The 21,537-nt window shown below is 45.4% G+C and overlaps 1 protein-coding gene across 4 annotated transcripts in view; it reads left to right on the forward strand.

Annotated features, from left to right (window-relative positions):
* The window catches only part of DNM3 (dynamin 3), a 433,678-nt gene that overhangs the window by 44,271 nt on the left and 367,870 nt on the right, over nucleotides 1-21,537 (forward strand). For all 4 annotated transcript variants that reach the window (XM_066261164.1, XM_066261161.1, XM_066261163.1 and 1 more), the window contains exon 2: nucleotides 21,016-21,089. In XM_066261164.1, coding sequence (XP_066117261.1) covers nucleotides 21,016-21,089 — 74 coding nt within the window. The remainder of the gene's footprint in view (nucleotides 1-21,015; nucleotides 21,090-21,537) is intronic.

Raw genomic sequence — 21,537 nt, forward strand, 5'->3', positions numbered from 1 at the left:
TGTTTATTGATTTTAGTGAGAGAGGAAGTGGTGGGGTAGGGGCGGGAGAGAGAGAGAGAGAGAGAGAGAGGCAGACAGACAGGAACATCGATCTGTTTCTGTCTGTGCCCTGCCCAGGGATCGAAACGGCAACCTCTGCACTTCGGGATGATGCTCTGACCAACGGAGCTATGTGGCCAGAGCTATTGTTTTTGTTTTGAGCTGAGCTCAACAAATAAGTGTATTATTGAGCATGCCAAGATGAGGTTTTGTGATCCTACAAATCTTGCCTCATTTCCTATGAGACTAAGACCAAGATTTAAAAAAAAGAGTATTTTATGTCTTTAGGCTATAAGTAGAAAAATGAAAATACTTATAAAGATTTAGAGATTTATAGAATTTAATCAGAAGATGACCATTTCATTTTCTGAAAGTTGTTTTTTCCTTTTATTAAGGAAAACATGTTCATTAAAGAACATTTATAAAATACTGATACAGTGATAAAAATGAAGACCACCTATAATCTAGTTACCTAGAAGTTAATCAGTTTAAACATTTTGGCACAGGTTTATCTTGTGTTATGTTATACTGGTATGCTATATGGTTTAAATATATGGATATAGAAATATATAAATCATACTGAACATTTAGGTCTGTCTGTTAACTTGCTTTTTCACTTAGTACTAGAGAGTGAAAAATTCTTCACGTTATTAACTCCCCATTAAGCCATTCTTAATGATTACTAGTATTCTTTTGTGTGATGGCTAGGATGTTTATATTTTTTCCAATCACAGTTTCATTTTAAGTCATGTTAATTCAACAGGGGTTATGCTATTGACTTCTCAGGAGACAGGGCCAGTGGGCTGTATTTGAGGCGGATGGTCATATCAGCCAGGTGAACGCTGGGAGCCAGGGCCCTGGGCACCCGCTGTGCTGACCTCGCTGGGCCGCCGGCCGCCTGGGGCCCTGTGCTGTTGTTCGTGCAGCAGAGAGAGCCGTGGCCCCTTGGTGTCAGCAGGAAGAGAGCAGGCTTCATCTCTGCTCTTTGTGTGTGATCTAGGGCTGGTGTGTTGTCCCCGCCGCTGCCATGTGATGGCTCGTAAGCAGCCCTGCACCCAGGATCTGTAGCTCCTTTTGAAAGCCCTATTGTGAGAGGCTGCTGAGTTTCAGCACAGAGGAGGTTTTTGCTGGTGTGTGGCTTTTGGTTTCTGTCAAATGGGAATGTGCCATGCCTTCCTTTAAAGAATCCTAAGTGAGGAAAGCACTAGTTCTGAGGCAATGAAACGGATTGAATTACCCTTCCCCTGCAGCCTCCTGTCATAGAACAGTAGTCTAACAGAAAAGCTGTCTGCTTCGCATTGCAGCTCATCACCATGAGAGGTGAGAAAGGAGGCAGCGGGGGGCGGGGATGGGGGGGCAGGGAGGGATTTGGAAGTGAAAGGATATTGGAATGGGGTGATAGAGAATGGGAAGGACTTGTTTTTTGGCTTTTATTATGTGAGAGAAGGGGAAATAGTGAGGCAGTCTCCCGCATGTACCCTGACCAGGACCCACCCAGCAATCTCATCTGGGGCCAATGCTCAAGTGCTGAGCTATTTTTAGTGCCTGAGGCTGTCACATTCCAATGGAGCTACATTCCTCAGTGCCCAAGGCCAGCCTCGAACCATTCAAGCCACTGGCTGCAGGTGGGAAGAGGGAGAGAAGGGAAAAGGAGAGAAGCAGATGGTCCCTTTTCCAGTGTGTTCTGACCAGGAATGAAACCCAGGATGTCCAGACTGTGGGCCGATGCTCTATGCACCAGCCAGGGCCAGGAAGGATTTTGAAAATTGTAACAGAGGCAGGATGTGTAGAAATGTGGACATTGGAAGTTAGGGTTTGTTTTACTGTTTATTCATAAAACATTAATTGAGAGCCTGTGATGTGCCAGGACTTATACTAAACTTTAGAAACACAAGGATGAATTAGACATGGTTCCTGCTTTCTAGCAACTGACAGTGTGGTTGGAAAGTGGGAATAGTGGACAAATATATAGTCGGCTCTATAATATAGGTTTCTATCAATGATAGGGATTTCAAAGTAAGGATTTCAGTCAAGGCAGGTGACAAAGTATTGGCAGGCTGATACCTGCACTGAGCCATGAAGGACATATGAACCAGGAGGCAGGTACTCCAGGCAGAGGCAATGGCATACGCAAAGTCAAGGATGTAAGAAGGAAGAGGTACTCTGTAGGGAACTGCTCAGTGTTCAATGTGCAGCAAAGGAAGGACTGCAAAGCAGAAGGTGGTTGGAAATAGTGTATAAGGGCTTGAGTCATGACAATAAGGGATGGGGAGATAATCAAGGATGACTTCCAGGTTTGTACGTACTTGATTGACTGACTGATGGCGCCATTCATAAAGATAGGAGATAATGGTGAGGAGCAGACTGGTGCGTGGGCATGCTCAGTTTGGGACATGATGCATTTGGAGTGCTCGTGATGTATCGATATTACCTGTAGAAACCTGGAGGCCAGAGGGGATATTGGGTCTGCAGCTTCATGACTGGGAGCCATTAGCAGGGAGTGGATGACATCACTGGGGTAGAACACGTAGAAGGAGAGGAGGGACTGGGGGAGAAGCGGGGGGGGGGGACGGTGTGTGTGGGGGAGGTTAGGCGAGAGGGATCAGCAGAGATCCGTAACTAAATGTCAGTGTTGCTGAGAGAAGTTGGCAGAGTTCTGGGAGTCTCAGAGTTTTTGGAAGTAAGACAGTCATCGGTAATCCTGGTGAGGGCAGCTTTAAGGGTGAAGTGGGAGTTCTACCTGAATGTCAGTGGTAGAAACATGTGTTAGAAGTCAAGGAGGAGGACCGTGGCCAGGTGACCCAGTGGATAAAGCATGGACCTGCTGCACTGAGGTCATGGGTTCAATCTCCAGTCAGGGCACCTACAAGAAACAACCAATGAGTGCACAACTAAAGGGAACAACTAAGCAGAACAACAAGTTGATGCTTCTCTCTCTCTCTCTCTCTCTCTCTCTCTCTCTCTCTCTCTCAAATCAATGGAAAAAGGTTTTTAAAAAGTCAAGGAGGCATGATTTTAGAATCATCTTTAAAGAAATTGGATGTAGAAGGAGAGATGAGGAATAAGGGCAAGTGGGAGGGGATGGTGTTTTGCTTGCTTGTTCTTTCCCCCGGGGTTGGACGACTGGAACACTTCTATAAGAAATACTTGAGGCCATGGCCAGTTGGCTCAGTGGATAGAGTGTAGGACTGGTGGCTGGATGTCCTGGGTTTGATCCCGGGTCGTGGCACACATGAGAAGCGACCATTTGTTTCTCTCCTCCTCCCTCTCCCCCTTCTCTATCTCTTCTTCTCCCATAGCCAGTGGCTGGATTGGTTCCAGCATCAGCCCCGGGTGCTGAGGATAGCTTGGTTGATTCCAGCATTGGCCTCAGACAGGCTTGCCAGGTGGATCCTGGTCGGGGCACATATGGGAGTCTATCTGCCCTCCTTTCACTTAAAAAACAACCAAACAAAAAGAATCACTCGAGAGGGAGGTAGTAAAGGCAGGAGAGAGTCTGAGAGGATGTAAGTGGCTGGAGGGAGGTCTCAGAGGAGGCAGGAGAGAAGGAGGTTCTTCTGCACACAAATGCGTAGTTGTACTGAGACCTTCAGGGATGTCTGAGTGATGTGGCACATGTACCAGCACAGACGCTTTTTTTAAGGTGCGGCTTCAACTCGCGCTCTTGCATTTGTAGCATTAGCCTGTTTCTAAGCCTTGACTTTTTGTGTCCCTCCCCCCCAAATAAGATCTGAGCCTTTTAGCTTTCCTTCTCACCCTGCCTTTCTTCTTCTCTCTTGTTAACTTGTGATCTAGACAGTTTTTCCTAATAGTAACTGCTGGACAGTCTGATCCTGTCCACGCCCCACTGCTGTCACAGTGTGTTTTGGCAGTCTTGGGTGACCACTCACCCTGCTGAACAGTCCATGTGTGGCACTCTTGTCCAGTTGGACATGCTTCTGTCCACCCCCACCAATATGTCACCTGCTACTCAGTCATGATAATTGAGTTTGCATCTCATTTGCATAATCAAACAACTTTCTTTGACTTGTTTGCTTTTCTAATATTCTTGTTTAATAAAAAAATCAAATACTTTTTTTATTGCTTCATATTCATTTTGAAATATCCTTTAATGTTTGTGAGCAGTATAATTTTAGTTGTCCTTTGGGAACTTCCAGTGAACAAAATCAGATTCCTGGAAACTGACAGGAACAGGGCTCGTGTGTGAACGGTGGCAGCCCTGCTGACATCCAGGAAGGGTAAGCCTTGAAACCTCCTAAAATCCAAAATTCCCGAGGGGAGAAATGTTTTTGTCTTTTATAAGCAAAAGTCTGAAACCTGGACCGTGGCTTCCCATCCAAGTTGTGGCCCGGAATGTTGTTGACTCTGTGGAAATGTGTTCGGGACTGATAATCTTGGTTAAAAAGGAGAGACTATTCTTTTTGTTGTTGTTGTTGATCAAAGATTTAACATTTTCCTATCAGTTGGTTCCGCGAATGCTCGCCACTGTCTTGCATGTGGCGCACTGTCTCTAACAAACGGCCGTGGTCATCGGCAGGAAAGGGGCTCACGTTGACTGAAGCCCTGCCACACGCTCTGGGATTGTGATGCGGTCCTTTCAACAACCCTTTTGAGTATGGGATGCTATTTTTGTTTTACAGATCTGGACCCTGAGATTTAGAGAGATGATGTCAGTTATAGCCACAGTAACAGCGACTGAGCAGCAGAGCTGGGATTTGAACTCAGGGCCTTCTGGAACCAGCTCACCCGTGCCCCACCACTCTGTACCTCAGGGTGGAAACGCATCCAGGCGGGCTGCATGTTTAAGTGTAGCCAGATCTGACCACCTCTCTCCACCTCCATGGCTACCACCCTGGCCCTGTCTCCCATCACTCTAACATCGCCTGTTTCTTTGCTGTTTGACCTGTTACAGTTTCTCCTTAGCCAAAGTGATCCTTTTAAAATACAAGTCAGATCGTAGCTCCCCGCTTCACACAGGGAAGGGCCTGTGTCCTCACAGTGGCCCAGGTGATGCGGCCCCTCCCCCTCCCTCTGAGCTCCCCTCTGCTCCCTTCCCTGCGCACATTTCTTCCCAGCATGCTGGCACATGTCCCCCTGGGGACTCCCTCACCCCTCAAGCCATTGCTCAAATCTTGTTTTCTCATTGAAGCCTACCCTGTACCCCAAGCCACTATTTAAAATTGCAGGCCCAATGGGACTCAAAATGCAATGATCTAGGGCTTTCAAGCTCTTGATAAAATTTTTTATCCCTCTAAAATTCTCTGCTTCTGTGTTAAATGATAGCTATTTCTTTTCTTGTTGAGATACACAATTGGAATTTATCTGAAATACCCCAAACATACACAGTCTAATGGGCCATGGTAAAGAGTCACCATGACTTTTAAACATGGACTATTTCATTGTAAGAAGTGCATTTTACACTGTGATGAGCATACATTTATAAAACTGAAAGAAAAGTTTTATCAAATACTTATTTGTTCTGTTCATTTCAGAAAGAATAGGTTGGTCATGATCTACAAAACTGATTTTATGATCCACTTATTGGTCACATCCTATCGTTTAATAGCTCTTGGCCTCTTGTATCCCAGATCTCACTGACTCCGAAGATAAGATAGGAATCTTGTGTGTTAGTGTCACAAGATGATAAACTGTGGAGAGTGACAGATGACGTCACGCTACTCTTGAATTTTGCTGTATGACTATTAGTGAATGCTACAGTATTCGTGTTCAATTAACCAAAGTAATATAGGTTTAGTCCCATAAATATGTGAATAAATAACGTTTGAATTCTCGTGCTAGAAAGGCCACTTTCCATCCAGTGAATAAAGATATTTCTATCTTCTCTCACTTCCAAATCTCAGGTTTTCATATTCAATTGATTGGTGTTTATTTTCTTTACCTATATTGATATTGACTACCAAGAATGAGGAGAACTATTCAATAATGAAAAATAATTTCTGTTTCATTATTTTAAAGTGTCACAGCATTAATTAATACACACCCCTGAATAGCCTATCACATATTTAAATTTTTTGGCATCATAATTTCTGAGGTCAGAAGACATTCCATAGATATTATCTCTGCTATACTCTCTAATACACTATATTCTCTAGATTTGAAAGTTCCTTACATGATCTTTCTTAACAGCAGGAAACCCATATTTTAGGCTGTCATTCATCGCTGTTCTCTTACATGCAGTGCTCTAGCCATATTAAATTACTCAGCCACAGCCTGGCCTGAGGTGGCGCAGTGGATAAAAGCATTGACCTGGAACACTGAGGTTGCTGGTTCAAAACCCTGGGCTTGCCTGGTCAAGGTACATAGGGAAGTTGATGCTTCCTGCTCCTCACCCCTTCTCTCTCTTTCTTTCTCCTCTCTCTAAAAATGAATAAGTAAAATCTAAAAAAGATTATTTAGCCATATTAAATTATCTTCCTCCCTCCCTCCTTTCCTTCCTCCCTTTCTCCCTCTAGTATTTTCATTCTCCCTAGTATTTTTGAGTACCTGCTATCTGCCATGTACAGTAGTGGAGAGAAAATAAAAGACACAGTCCTTGCCTCCATTGGACTTAGACTGGATACTGACATCCCTGTTAGGGCGGTGAGAACTGGGAGCCTAAGGGTCGCTTAGAATACCGGGGGTGGGGTTAGATTCTGAGGGCTGGCTTAACTTCCAGCGTCAGAGACTGACAGAATACGGGAGATGGCAGAGGCGCTGGATGACACAGTGCAGTGCTCGCATTTTAAAGATGTAGAAGCTGAGTCTCTTGCAGACGAGACGACCTGTTGAGGTCACCGCTGGAACCTAAGCTGGTTTGGTGACCAGGGCTCTCTATACCGCCTCCTCTCTCTGCCTTGCGACGTCGCCTGCCCAGATCCCATGTTGTCACATGCTTGTATATCTAGTTTGTGCCATTAAAGACCTCTTTTCACCACTGTAGCTGTGGACTTTGACCAGGATTGGTTTTGCTACTTGAAATTGGAATTGGAACAATTAGAGATGTGTCAGTGAAAGGCAATGAAAGAGAGCCATTAAGTGCTAATAAATGCCTCTCCTCGCGGGAAGGGAGGGCTTTTCTTTCCTAAGTATTTGAGCTCTTTTCACTGGTGCTTCTAAGTGGCTGGAAAGAACACTCGTCACATGCCTGTGGAATACTCTAGATGCCAGGGGGGTCATTTCACTCCATTTGAATGGAGCACACTAGGGCAGGAATGCATGTTGCGTCTCTCATTGGCTGTGGGCTTTCATCCCATGTTTTCCATTAACCTCTCTCTGGGGGTGCCGAGAACAGTAGTGGGGCTCTCAGAGGATGAAGCCTGTGGGCACCTGAGGACTTTTGTGGGAGCAGGTGAAAAGGTTAAAGTTATTAAGTGTTTATTTTGACATAGTTTCCTTTTCACACCCCCCAGATAGTAGGTGCAATGTGGCAAACTTACCCTAGAGACACATGCCAATGGCCAGCGAAAGCAATCACTGCTTGCTGCTATGGGGATATAGTAGCTTCTGAAACAAATTTTGGTAATAATTCCATGTTTTAGGGTACCTTGATCCTCTGTCTTTTAAAAATAAATGGTCATGATGGTGATGATGGTGGCTAACATTTTTTTACCTCTCTGTGGTAGGTATTACAGTAAGTATTTCAATCTTCTTCTTTACAATTTCAAAATTAAAACATGCTCTGAAAACCAGATATTACATTTGCAACTCATTTGGCAAAACTCATATTGACCTAAACTCATTATGGGTGAACTCGACTTGAGTGAGGTGAGACTATTTATTCAGTCAGTCTTTATCTCTGTCGGTGTGAACACGTATTCATTTGTTTTGCTGGAGAAATGTTAGTGTGTCTGATTTCAGACTTCATTACACAGTGTAAGTTTCACACATCGTTTTACCTTTCTCAGATCAGGAAGAAATTTGAGCTGCATATCACATTTGGCTACCAGCAGGTAAAGGATTGCATTATTCCCCCCACCCCCAATCTATAGATGAGGAAACTGAATCAAGAACTGGTGGATTCTAAATTTAAACCCAGGCATTTTGGTGCTACAATCTCTGTGCACTTAACCACCATCCCGTCTTGCCTTAGAGGAGTATTTAGAAACACTTCACAGAAATATATTTTATTTATTTGTCGATAAAACTATAGTAAAGATAGAGAAATTTTGATTTGAATAGAATTGCTCTATTAATATCTCTCTGTGCTGTTTCCCATGCGAAATGCTGTCATAACACCAGTGGCTATTGGGTTTTAGTAGGTTCTGTCAGTCTCGAGTGGCTCATCTTCAGCCTACTAGTTTGTTCTCCTTTGGACTTTTTAAATTTTCAGAAGCTTGCATGCTTGTTTTAAAGGCATATTTGTAGGTCTTAGAAGAGAGAGCAGCAGCCAAGACAGATGATGCAAGATGTGCTGTTTACTCTAAATGCAGGGCACCAAATAGTTTAGGACAGCAGATACCATGGGCTATAAACAAAACTGTCCCCTTAGTTACACACTGATTGTTTGTGGACCTGTAGTTTACATATGATGCTTGACATATACAAATGGGCCATACAGTCTAATGGGTATAGTTGGAGAAGTATAGACAAAAAGTAATTCTTAAGTTTGCTCATTAATATGCCTTCATTAGTCAGCAGAATTTATCATGCAGCAAATAAAATTTTTTTGATTCTGTTATGTGCTTCCACTGACTATTTTTAGTACATTTTAGGATTTGGAGCTATTAAAAATATTTTTCCTAAACTTTTATTGGGAATATAATTTCAAGAATAACTTTATTATTTTATTTTATTTTTTTTTACAGAGACAGAGAGAGAGTCCAAGAAAGGGATAGATAGGGACAGACAGACAGGAATGGAGAGAGATGAGAAGCATCAAACATTCGTTTTTCGTTGTGACACCTTAGTTCATTGATTGCTTTCTCATATGAGCCTTGACTATGGGGCTACAGCAGACTGAGTAACCCCTTGCTCGAGCCAGCAACCTTGGGTCCAAGCTGGTGAGCTTTGCTCAAACCAGATGAGCCTGTGCTCAAGCTGGTGACCTCGGGGTCTCAAACCTGGGTCCTCTGCATTCCAGTCTGACGCTCTATCCACTGTGCCACCACCTGGTCAGGCAAAGAGTAATTTTAAATATAAGAAATTGCTTAGTATTTATTGTGTGTGTGTATGTATATATGTATATATACACATACATGTTATATATATGTACACACATGTATGAATGTTTTCTATTAGCCATTGTGTGATTTTCCTTCTTCCTTATTTCCTTTTCTTTAAAATTTCCATAGTCAACCTTGTATATGATCATAGAAAAAAATTAGTTAGCCTGACCAGGTGGTGGCACAGTGGATAGAGCATAGGACTGGGATGTGGAGGACCCAGGTTCAAAACCCCGAGGTCACCAGCTTGAGCGCGGGCTCACCAGCTGGAGCATGGGGTTGCTGGCTTGAGTGTGGGATCATTGACATGACCCTATGGTCGCTGGCTTGAGCCCAAAGGTCACTGGCTTGAAGCCAGTGGGAGGCATTTATCTTATCCAGGAGTGGGGTTTTATTGTCTATTTAACTGATTTTGTTTGACAGAGACAGCGAGTCAGAGACAGGAAGGGAGAGAGATGAGAAGCATCAGTTCAGTTCTTCATTGTGGCACCAAGGTCTCTAGCTTGAGCAAGGGTCACTTGCTCTGCTGTAGCCCCCTGGTCAGGGCACATGTGAGAAAGTAATCAATGAACAATGAAGGTGCCGCAATGAAGAATGATGCTTCTCATCTCTCTCCCTTCCTGTCTCTGACTCGCTGTCTCTGTCAAACAAAATCAGTTAAATAGACAATAAAACCCCACTTCTGGATAAGAAAATAATAGCCCACATACACGATACCTATATTTTAAATTATGAATGTTTGTATATTAAAAAAAATCATTTCTTGCCCTGGCCGGTTGGCTCAGTGGTAGAGCGTCAGCCTGGTGTGCAGAAGTCCCGGGTTCAATTCCCTGCTGGGGCACACAGGAGAAGCGCCCATCTGCTTCTCCACCCCTCCCCCTCTCCTTCTTCTCTGTCTCTCTCTTCCCCTCCCGCAGCCGAGGCTCCACTGGAGCAAAGATGGCCCGGGCACTGGGAATGGCTCCTTGGCCTCTGCCCCAGGTGCTAGAGTGGCTCTGGTCGCAACAGAGCAATGCCCCGGAGGGGCAGAGCATTGCCCCCTAGTGGACAGAGCGTCGCCCCCTGGTGGGCGTGCCAGGTGGATCCCGGTTGGGTGCATGCGGGAGTCTGTCTGACTGTCTCTCCCCGTTTCCGGCTTCAGAAAAATACAGGAAAAAAAAATCATTTCTTAAAACTTATATTTCCATAGATTTGATTGTACTTCCTAGCATGCTGACTTGACTTGTGCATCAGGTCACCATTGGGCACCTTCTGCCTATGCCAGATGTGGTGCCGGGCACTGGCCTTACCAAGATGAGGCTCCTGTCCTAAGGGAACTTGTCTAGGAGACGCAGTCTGCCTGAGGGTCATGGTATTTGGAATAAAGAGGAGGATCATCTAAGTATACCAGCATATGAGGAAATGCCTCCCACAGGAGGCTGTGTCAGCATTCTGTCCTTCATGGTGAGGTAGGCACAGAAGGTGCATTGGGGAAGGGCTTCTGTGGGAGAAGAGTCAACACAGGGGTCTGAGATGAGTGGGACATAACTGGGAGCCAGATGTTCTGGGAATAAAAGGCTTATGCAGGGGAGTAATGGATGAGGCTTCCAGAATGTTAAGAAGGTGTGGGATCCAAGGATCCACTTAAATCCTTCCTCAAGACTTTAGAAAATCAGATTCTTATTTAAAGAATATGCATATAGCATGGCTATGGCTCTAGGTTCTGTTTTAGCGGAGACACTAACCTGTACTTTTTTTGGCTTTCAATTAAATACCCAATTTTCCTCCAACGTCTTAGAAAAAGTAAAAACAGAGGAGCCGGGGTATTGGCTAGGGAAGCTTCTCCTTTCACATGTTCTTACCTTCCCATCCCCCGCCAAGGACCTGGCGAGGCGCTTTCAGGACCAAGGACAGTGACTGGGCGCTTCTCAAGCCAGACCTCAGGGGGGAAGGACTGACCATGCCGTCGGCACTTGACAGTGTTCTCTTGCCCCTGCTTCTCCTCACTGGGTGAGGTCTCCCACACATGGGCCTTTTCTTGACATGACGGTGCCAAAGACCCGTCCAAGATTCACGGAGGGACTTCATGAAAGGGCCAAGGGGGGCCTTTTGGTACTGGCTTCAAGCCTGTCTCTTCACTAAGCTGGAGGGTTACGGATGCTCCAGCCCACGTTTTCAGGTGTGGGAAAGGGATGTTTGGGGGTTTGAATCAAAAGCCATTTGGCCTTTCCACATACGTCTCTTTTAGAAACCCTGCGAGGAGAGATGATGGATAGGACTGAGTGTTTATCATTCTGGGTTCTCTTCGGGGGGGGGGAGGATATTGCCCCCAAGGGGACAAAGATTGATTTTAGGGGGAGCAAAAACCATACTCTTTTCATGTATAAAGCACAGATCTACGTACAGTACTTACATACAGTGTGTCTGTGTGTTTAAATTTACTAGGGAGAAGTTTAATGAGAAAAATGTCTAATAAGGTTCCTTAGGGCCCTAATGAAAAGGCTGGGAAACACTGTTCTAAAGCATAGTCTCTCTCTCTCTCTCTCTCTCTCTCTCTCTCAGACAGTACAGGGCTGCTTCAGTGGCTCCGTGCCTCCACTGTCTCGGGCTCCTGGTTTTCTTTTGCTCCCCTGTCCTCAGCCAGGACCTTCCTTTTTACAGGTTGCCTTGTGGTTTAAGGCAGTTGATGTGGCTCCACTGTTGTGTAGAAGTGACAAGAAGAGGGGAGGGAAAATGGTATATGTCAGCTAGTCCAGACCCTTTTAAAGGAAATAGCCTTGGTTTCCCTCAGCAATCTCTAATCACAGCTTCCTGACTACAGCTGAGACAGGTGGACACCCTATTTGCAAGGGAGGCCGGGAAATGTAGATTTATTTGCCTCATTATTATTCAAAGTTAGGCACACTGCCATGCACACGACATTGGATTCTGTTACTAAGAAATGAGGGGAAACTGGGTATCAGACAGGCAACCAGCGGGCTCTTTAGTAATCTCCATACTCATTACTTTGCATGGCAGCCACCCAGGTCAAAGTGTAACTTGCGATTGGGAGTGGAGCTATAGCTAAGTGCCTCTGCTTTGTACTGTGACTCATTAATCTGATGTTCCAGTTCTTGACAAACTGATTCTGTGAATGAGCAGATAAAATGGATTCAAGATGGAGGCACCGAAGGCTCTGGCTGGTTGGCTCAGCCGTAGAGCATCAGCCTGGCTTGTGGAAGTCCTGGGTTTGATTCTCGGCCAGGGCACACAGGAGAAGTGCCCATCTGCTTCTCCACCCCTCCCCCTCTCCTTCCTCTCTGTCTCTTTCTTCCCCTCCCGCAGCCAAGGCTCCACTGGAGCAAAGTTGGCCCGGGTGCTGAGGATGGCTCCACGGCCTCCGCCTTAGGTGCTAGAATGGCTCCGGTTGCAATGGAGCAACGTCCCAGATGGGCAGAGCATCGCTCCCTGGTGGGCATGCCAGGTGGCTCCCGGTGGGGCACATGTGGGAGTCTGACTGCCTCCCTGCTTCTAACTTCAGAAAAATACTAAAATAAAAAAAATAAAAAATTTAAAAAAAAGATGGAGGCCTTGAGTTTTGAGAGAGTTTTCAGAAATGCCTTCATTCTTTTTGCATTTTGAATGTTGCAAGTGGGAACATTAATTACGGATTAGATTCTATGAAAACATATAGCTTAGACATTTTAAGTGTTTTTGCATAAAAGGTAAACACTGAAATTTCTTAGATGTTAGTTAAAAAAAAAGGCACCATGTTTCCTGCAGTTGGATTTGTAACTATTTCTTTTTTTCTTTTTTTGTCAAATGAAATAATGGCGGTATTTGTTGAATACTTCGAATTATAGAGTAACTGATAGCAGTACAATGTGCTCTTTTACAAATGTATATGTGCTAATAGTCTTACTCTGGGCCAAGAGTGTACGGGAAAGAAGAAAACTGCAGTGGAAATTCCCAATTAAATTTGTGGATTTTGGCACAATGACTTCCTTCAGGGAGTAAAGTGGTATGGTAATGGTTGGCAAAGCTCTGGGATCGGGGCACGCAAACACAAAGCCATTTAACAGTGCCATTATATCCAGTGTGTGGAACACATGACCTCAGTGTTGGGGCAGGGGTGGGCATTCGTTGGCAGGGACTTGTCTGTCTCCGTTTCTCTTTCTCTCCCAATTGCATTATCATTGGGAAAGACTGCAGATAGTAATTGTATAGGAATTGCTTAAGAGCTCATAAGAGTATACTTTGAAGGTAACATTTTAGAAAAGACTTCTCTGTTTTTAAGGAATGATTTTTAAAAGTAGCTTGGCTCTAGGACTTTAAAATGATTGTTTCTTTAAATCCTATTCCACGTCTTGATGCATTCAGTGATATTGTCCCACCTGAGGTCTTGTATTTTGTACTTGGATGAGGACTGCTGGACCCTAAATGTTCATAATAATACACATATTAACTGAAACAACCTCAGAAAACTATTGGTAAATGCAAAGTTATCTGGCCTGTTCTTTTGACATACAAGTGCAGCTGAGCTGTCTGCCTGTTGGGCAATCAGACATGGGAATGTTGCCTTCTGTGTTGTGTGTATATGGGGCAGTGAGAAATCTCCCTGGCAGGGAAGGTAGGATGTGTTTAAGTAGTTAATATTTGGGCACCGAAGAAGGCCCTGTGAGGGGCACAGGGTGAGAGAGCTGACGTGTAAACCAGTGACAGCTGTGTGTGGAGAGCTTAGAGGCATGTACAGGATTTCAAAGATGGTTTCTCCTGGGTGTTAAAGATGAAGTGGAGGAGGGGGGAGGGCACTCCAGGAAGGACGCACAGAGGCTGCTGCTAGAGGGCGGGGCTCTTCTGCTTTGTTCTCAGTTTGGATTTCAGGCTGAAGACAAGGAGGAGTCACTTGAAGGATGTCGAGTCTGGAAGTGGTGTGATGGGACCTTGGTTACGGCTGCGGTTGGATTGGAGGTTGTTCCAGCTGGATGCAGGGAAATGAATTGGGGGTGGTTATGAATCTGTATGAGAGTTGGCAGCCCCTGGCGTGGTGACTGATGTAGAGAAGAGAGGGTACACTGAAGGGATGTTGAGAAGGTAGAGTCAGCAGGACGTGATGACTGATTTGGAGCCCGAGGACAGAGCAGGAGAAAGGGTGGATGAGGCCGGTGCGTGGTGGCCTACATGCGGGTGATGATGGTGTGGTGATGACCGAGAATGAAGGCAGAGGGCCGTGTTGGACAGATGGTACTGAGATGCATGTTGAGATCGGGTCTGAGACATCTAAGTGGAGAAGTCTAAGAGGCTGGTGTGACCTTGGGGATACCTCGACTTCTGGTATTTGGCTTATCTCTCTGGGGGGCCCTGCTCAATCTCTGTGAGTTCTGCTTTTTTTTTTTTTTTTTTTTTTTTTTTTTTTTTGTATTTTTCTGAAGCTGGAAACAGGGAGAGACAGTCAGACCGACTCCCGCATGCGCCCGACCGGGATCCACCCGGCACACCCACCAGGGGCGATGCTCTGCCCACCAGGGGGCGATGCTCTGCCCCTCCGGGGCGTCGCTCTGCTGCGACCAGAGCCACTCTAGCACCTGGGGCAGAGGCCAAGGAGCCATCCCCAGCGCCCGGGCCATCCCTGCTCCAATGGAGCCTTGGCTGCGGGAGGGGAAGAGAGAGACAGAGAGGAAAGAGGGGGGCGGGGTGGAGAAGCAAATGGGCGCTTCTCCTATGTGCCCTGGCCGGGAATCGAACCCGGGTCCCTCGCACGCCAGGCCGATGCTCTACCGCTGAGCCAACTGGCCAGGGCTGAGTTCTGCTTCTTTAAGGTGTTCATTCGTGTTGGTATCTTTCACAGTTTCATTTCTCACCTCTATCTTCTCCGTTCCTACTGGTTTGTTCTCTCGGTGTCCTGCTCCATTGACGACTGTCCTGATCTCCAAATGAGACTTCTGTCCTGGGTTCTAACCGCTCAGTCTAATGCATGCTTGTCTGCGTCTGGACACCCTCCAGGCACCTGATGATCCACATGTCCAAACATGGCCCCTCATCTCCTGCTTCCATTTCATTTACAATGTAGTATAATCTAATGGTCAAGAGCACAGAGGCTCAAGTTACCTCTTGGATTTCAGTCCTCGATCTGTCACTTACTAGCTCTGTGACCTTGAAAACATAGGTGACCTTTCTGCACCTCTGTTTCCTCATGGTGTTGCTATGAGCATCAAATAAGAATGTGCCTGATACGTGACACCCGCTGTGTGGATATCAGCTATCCTCAGAGCTTCCTGGATTTCCCATACTGGTTAGTGGTACCCCGATTTCACCAGCTACCCAAACCACGGTGTGAGAAGGGTCTTGTGCTCCGCGTCACTGCCTTCCACAGCACGCGCTCAGTCACTAAGTCCTGCCAAGTGGCTGTTCTCTCTGCCTTCTCTCCATCCCCACCATTACTGCCTGGGACTGAACCTTTATCACCTCCTTCTCCAGTGACCTGCCCTGGTTAGTGACTAGTCTGTCTTTGGTCTTTCCCTTGTTTGATGGTCTCTGTAGTCCCTCAGTGATTTTTCTGAAATGCAGATCTGATCACATAAAACCCTTCAGTGCCTTCTTATTCTCCCAGGAAGCAAAGCAGCCCAGGTGAAGTCCTCTGGGTCTACGCCACCTCCCTCCCCTTTCTCAGACTCTCCTCCCCCTCGGTCTGACCTCCCTTTATATTCAGTCCCTGGATGCTCTGTGCTGCCATGGCCTTCCGTGTCTTTGCACACCCTGAATCACCGTGGAACGCTGCCTCCTACCTGTGTCTCTCTGAAATAGTTCCTGGCTAATCCCCCCAGCCGAATAGATTATTCTCTGTGTCAACACTTCAGGAGCTTGTTGTAATCATTTGCATGTCACTCTCTCCTAAGGCTAAGCTTATATATCTTTGAATGAATCAGCTACACAAATTAACTTCTTGGAGAGTATGATTTATGAAACTCTTGTGTTTAGTCTGGGGCAGGTGTTAAACATTTATTTCTTGAGCAGGTCATCTGGTAATGATCATTTATATATATTAAAAGAAAAATGTCCCTGTCGTTACTTTATTTGCGCTGAGGGGGAAATTCCTTTTGGCTCTGTTGGCACAGCAAACGTGCTCTCCTATTTTAGGCTTCCACAGGTCAGTCATTTCCTAGTGGAGCAATAATAGCATTTCTTGGTAACTGAGTTCCTGGAAGAGCCAATAAGAAATATCATCAAGATGCTTCTTAGACCAAAGCCTGGGATTTGTTCTCTGCTTTCATGCAGGAGTCAGGAAGCCATGAAGGAACACCGACTTTCTGGCTGAACACCAGCTGGTCAGACTGTGCAGAATAATGCTATTTTTGGGATGGATTGAGAAAGTAGAAAAGCATTTGAGTTGTAGCTGCCTTGTGACCTAGAGAGAAAAGTACTCGCCCTGCCTTGAAATCTGCAGTTTACTCATGAGTAGGGTGTTTGCAAAACAGAATGTCTGTTTAGGAACAGCCAGTCTTCAGATTGCTGTTATCACTCTTCACCTGGAAGGTCCTCCTCGCAGGGAACGGGCATGCAAATTTTCTTTTTGTATGTATGTATTGGACCCTGAACAGAGAATATATTTAGTTTAAATGCAAAATAATACTGAAGGCACAGCCTAGATTTTTTCTGCGATAGATCAGCAAGGTAATTGTCTCATAAAGAATACTTATGGGAGAAAACCAGCCACCTTTGCCCAGGACATCACAGTTCAAAGGGATGATGGTACTCAGCGGTGACTGAATTATTTATGACTGTGTCAGCACCTTGACCCCCTGCTGGCAGGGGGCGGTGGCTGAGCTTTCCAAACCCAGGGGGCTATTCAGCACCAAGGGACATTCAGGTGGGGTCTGAGGCCCCCAACTCCAAACTCCATTCATGAAATGTTAGCATATTGCTGATAGGGACATAGTTCTGTTTGTTTGTTTTTCAGATAAGAGATTGCTATCCTATCAGGGAAAATGTACTGTGGCTATATCATAGCAATGATAGTAACAGCAGTACTACGTTTTTCTATGGTACGTGGGTTTTTTTTTTAAAAAAGTTGCCATATGTTGCATTTCCTTTGATCCTCAGGATTCTCTTGGTTTAGTAGCAAAAGAAACACTGGTTTGGAGAGAATTTTGCCCACTCAGCGGTAGGGCTGGGACCGAAAGCCAGATTCTCTGTGTCTCATTGGAGGGCTTACCCCTCAGCTGTCATGGCAGGGGTGTGCTGGGCACGGGGTCCCCGCTGCTGGATTCAGGACAAGTGTCTCCAGGGTGGCAGATGAACTGCTGACCATTCAGAAGAGAAATCCTCTTGTGTTCTGTTGTGCTTCCAATGGTCCTGTGAAGTCAGGGGAGATTTCCAAACAGTGAGATTTGGTTCCCTAATCTTTTGACTTTGGGCGGATTAATGACAGCCATGAAGAGACCCGTAAGTGAGAGTTAATTAGACGGGGCCTGTATGTCTGGATCTGTTTATTCTTTTTACTTTAAAATTCTGTTTACTTAGTAAGCAAGTCAAGAACTAGACGTATCTGTGGGCTTTCTTTTCATCCAAACACATGCTAGTTATTTGTTACTTAAAATGTTTGCTAGAGTCTGTTTTGCTTTACTGATGTTCAAAGGGGTTACAAATATATGGCCATGAGCATGAGTTTGAAACAGATCCTAGCACAAGGGTATTATATAACTAAGCTTCCTTTTTTCCCCTCTTCCTTCTCTTTTGCCCTTTTTTCTTCTCTACACCCCCCTTTAAAGAAAATATTTTATTGAATTGTTAAATGACATTAAGACCTATGTATTTCTCACTGGCAATTCTGCAGCCTGAAACCTCATATGTGGTCCCAGTAGCTCAAACACACGTCCCTGTTCTTTGTTCTGGAGGTTTTTTTTTTTTTTTCCTTCTTCTGCTTCTTTATTTACTTGATTATCAAATTAACTTCTTCCTTTTTGGTTCTAGGCACAAAATAGATGCTCTGTTCATTTTGATTAAATTTAAAATGATTCTAGAAACCATCTGAACTAGCAAATATTCTGTTATGGTTCTTGGAGAACATGAAAAGAGTATTAAGTTACATGGATTTAGAGATTTTAAAAAGGAGAGCCTCAGTCTCTCCTTCCTGACCAGAGTAGCTCATCTGCACTCCTCTTCCCGTTGGATTCCAGACTCCTGGTGTCCACGTGGGCAGGACCCACGGCATCTCCCTGGCACTTCTTAGTTCCTCGGTGATTTATTTATTTATTGTGACAGAGACAGAGAGAGGGACTGATAGGGACAGACTGACAGGAAAGGAGAGAGATGAGAAGCATCAATTCTTTGTTGTGGCACCTTAGTTGTTCATTGATTGCTTTCTCATATGTGCCTTGACCAGGGGGCTACAGCAGACCGAGTGACCCCTTGCTCAAGCCAGCAACCTTGGGCTCAAGCTGGTGAGCCTTGCTCAAACCAGATGAGTCTGTGCTCAAGCTGGTGACCTTGGGGTTTCGAACCTAGGTCCTTTGCGTCCCAGTCTGACGCTCTGTCCACTGCACCACCGCCTGGGCAGGCTTATGAATAAATGATCTTTATTTCAGGTGGCATTTTTTAAAGCAAGGAAGTCTGTAGCCTCAGTGTTAGAATGTGACATTCAAAATGAGCTTAGGCTCTGGCCGGTTGGCTCAGCGGTAGAGCGTCGGCCTAGCGTGCGGAGGACCCGGGTTCGATTCCCGGCCAGGGCACACAGGAGAAGCGCCCATTTGCTTCTCCACCCCTCCGCCACGCTTTCCTCTCTGTCTCTCTCTTCCCCTCCCGCAGCCAAGGCTCCATTGGAGCAAAGATGGCCCGGGCACTGGGGATGGCTCTGTGGCCTCTGCTCCAGGCGCTAGAGTGCTCTGGTCGCAACATGGCGACGCCCAGGATGGGCAGAACATCGCCCCCTGGTGGGCAGAGCATCGCCCCATGATGGGCGTGCTGGGTGGATCCCGGTCGGGCGCATGCGGGAGTCTGTCTGACTGTCTCTCCCTGTTTCCAGCTTCAGAAAAATGAAAAACAAACAAACAAACAAAAAAACCCAAAAAAACAAAATGAGCTTAGCCCTTGGAGTTAAGGAGTCCAGGCACTGACTTAGTGAAGAGGCTGTTCTGTACTTTTTCCTCTGTTCAACTTCACACGAGTGCTCGCAAGGTAAAGTGTCATCGGGGGAATCTTGCTTGCTTTTCTCTCTGTGGCTCTCCAGGTGAGGTAGCAGTTCAGCTGAAGGGTTTAGTGGCATGCACACCGGCCCTCACCTCATTTCACAGGCGGCTGTGCAGTGAATCCCATCTGTGTTGAAGCTCTGTTCTGCCAGGTTCCTGCGGAGCGCTCAGTATGTCCGCTGCGATTACTGCCCACAGAATTGTTGAGAAGCACGGTCCCACATGAGGCCAGTGCTTCTCACACCCGGAGAGCATCCGCACCCCCTGGAGCTGGTGGAAGGGTGCAGAGACCACACTCCTGCCCTGGACCTTCTGAAGCTGTCAGTGCAGGATGGGTGGGGGCATTTGTGGTTAGAACACATTCTGGTGGTCCTGGAATCACTTTTTGAGAAACACTGGCTTTGAGCTAGAGATTTATTTTGAATAGAATTCTGTGATTTTAAACATGGTGGTTTTTCTCAAAGTAGCGAGGCATTTTGAATGGGTTTAAAGATCGGGATAGGCACGTTTATTAAGTCGGCTTTGACCTTGCAGAGTCAGAGTGATTTATGTGGCACTGCAGATGGGATTATATAATGCTTCCTTTGCTGCACTCTTTTTGGTCTAGTAGTGTATAGTTATGTGCCGTTTAAACACAGTCTTTATTAAAAACTCCCATTTATCAGGAGTGAGAACAAACAAAACTTGCATTGCAGTATCTATTTTTTGCTGTTAATTTCTACAAACACAACATTTATCTCCACTTGATACCATATTTTACATGTGATCTTATTGGAGAAAAATGTCAGGATATTTAGAAGATACAGCCTAATGTACTTCTTGTGATGGTCAGTGTTTGATGGTACAATCATTGATCTTGAAGTTCAATGAAGCACTGAATTATTTTAATGATCAAAAAGTTTAAGGATTTCTGGGCCCTGGCCGGTTGGCTCAGCGGTAGAGCGTTGGCCTGGCGTGCAGGGGACCCGGGTTCGATTCCCGGCCAGGGCACATAGGAGAAGCGCCCATTTGCTTCTCCACCCTCCCCCTCCTTCCTCTCTGTCTCTCTCTTCCCCTCCCGCAGCCAAGGCTCCATTGGAGCAAGGATGGCCCAGGCGCTGGGGATGGCTCCTTGGCCTCTGCCCCAGGCGCTAGAGTGGCTCTGGTCTCGGCAGAGCGACCCCCCGGAGGGGCAGAGCATCGCCCCCTGGTGGGCAGAGCGTTGCCCCTGGTGGGCGTGCCAGGTGGATCCCGGTCGGGCGCATGCGGGAGTCTGACTGTCTCTCCCCGTTTCCAGCTTCAGAAAAATACAAAAAAAAAAAAAGTTTAAGGATTTCTGCATCACATCAAATGTCTTTGTTAATGCTGATTCTCTGACAATAAAAATTAAGTGATGGCATGCAGTAATTTAATGTAAACTTTTATTAAGTCCAGCAGTAGAAAAGAATAGTGTACTCCAGCAAGGTCATCAGTATGAAGTACATGGATCAATATTCAGTGTAAAGGTCTTGCCCTTTTATTTATTTATTTTTACTTTTTGCAAGGGCTTCTTTTATAAGATGGATCTGGCAGTCTGTAGACATGTGATACACTGAAAAGTTGGTCATTAGGGGAATTATTCTGGAACTTGATTTATAAATGTATGTTATCAGAATTCCAATCTGTTATTTCTTCTCCTCCTTTTTTTTTTATAGGGACTTTCTTCCTCGAGGGTCAGGCATCGTAACGAGACGGCCTCTTGTTCTACAGCTCATTACTTCCAAAGCAGGTAAGGAATGCGGATGTTTGCCACATGGACATCTCATATACCTGGTGTCTCCATTTCTGGGTGTTGGGTTGTAGCCACGGAAATGTTTTTGTGATCACTTTGCATGGGTAGCTGCATGGATTTCTCTCCAAATGCTCCCTCCTTCATTGTTGTTTTAAGTCCTTTGATTACATCAAATGGAAAACTTTGTTTGCATATAGATTTATAAACACTTAGAAAATATTTTATCATTGTGATTCATCTGTATAACTACAGTACAGCATAACCACTAATACACCTACTTCCTTCCTCTGTGTGTGAGTGTGTGTGTGTGTGTTTGGGAATTTAAAAAAAAGTAATTCAACATCTATCTAATATTTGTATGCATAAGTTTGTGTCTTTCTATATTTATTTCCATATCTGCATCTATCTGATGGGCTGTGCGATTGTCTGTTTTAGGAGTACACGA

Source organism: Saccopteryx bilineata, chromosome 2 (assembly GCF_036850765.1).
Source record: "Saccopteryx bilineata isolate mSacBil1 chromosome 2, mSacBil1_pri_phased_curated, whole genome shotgun sequence".
NCBI classification, from domain to species: domain Eukaryota; kingdom Metazoa; phylum Chordata; class Mammalia; order Chiroptera; family Emballonuridae; genus Saccopteryx; species Saccopteryx bilineata.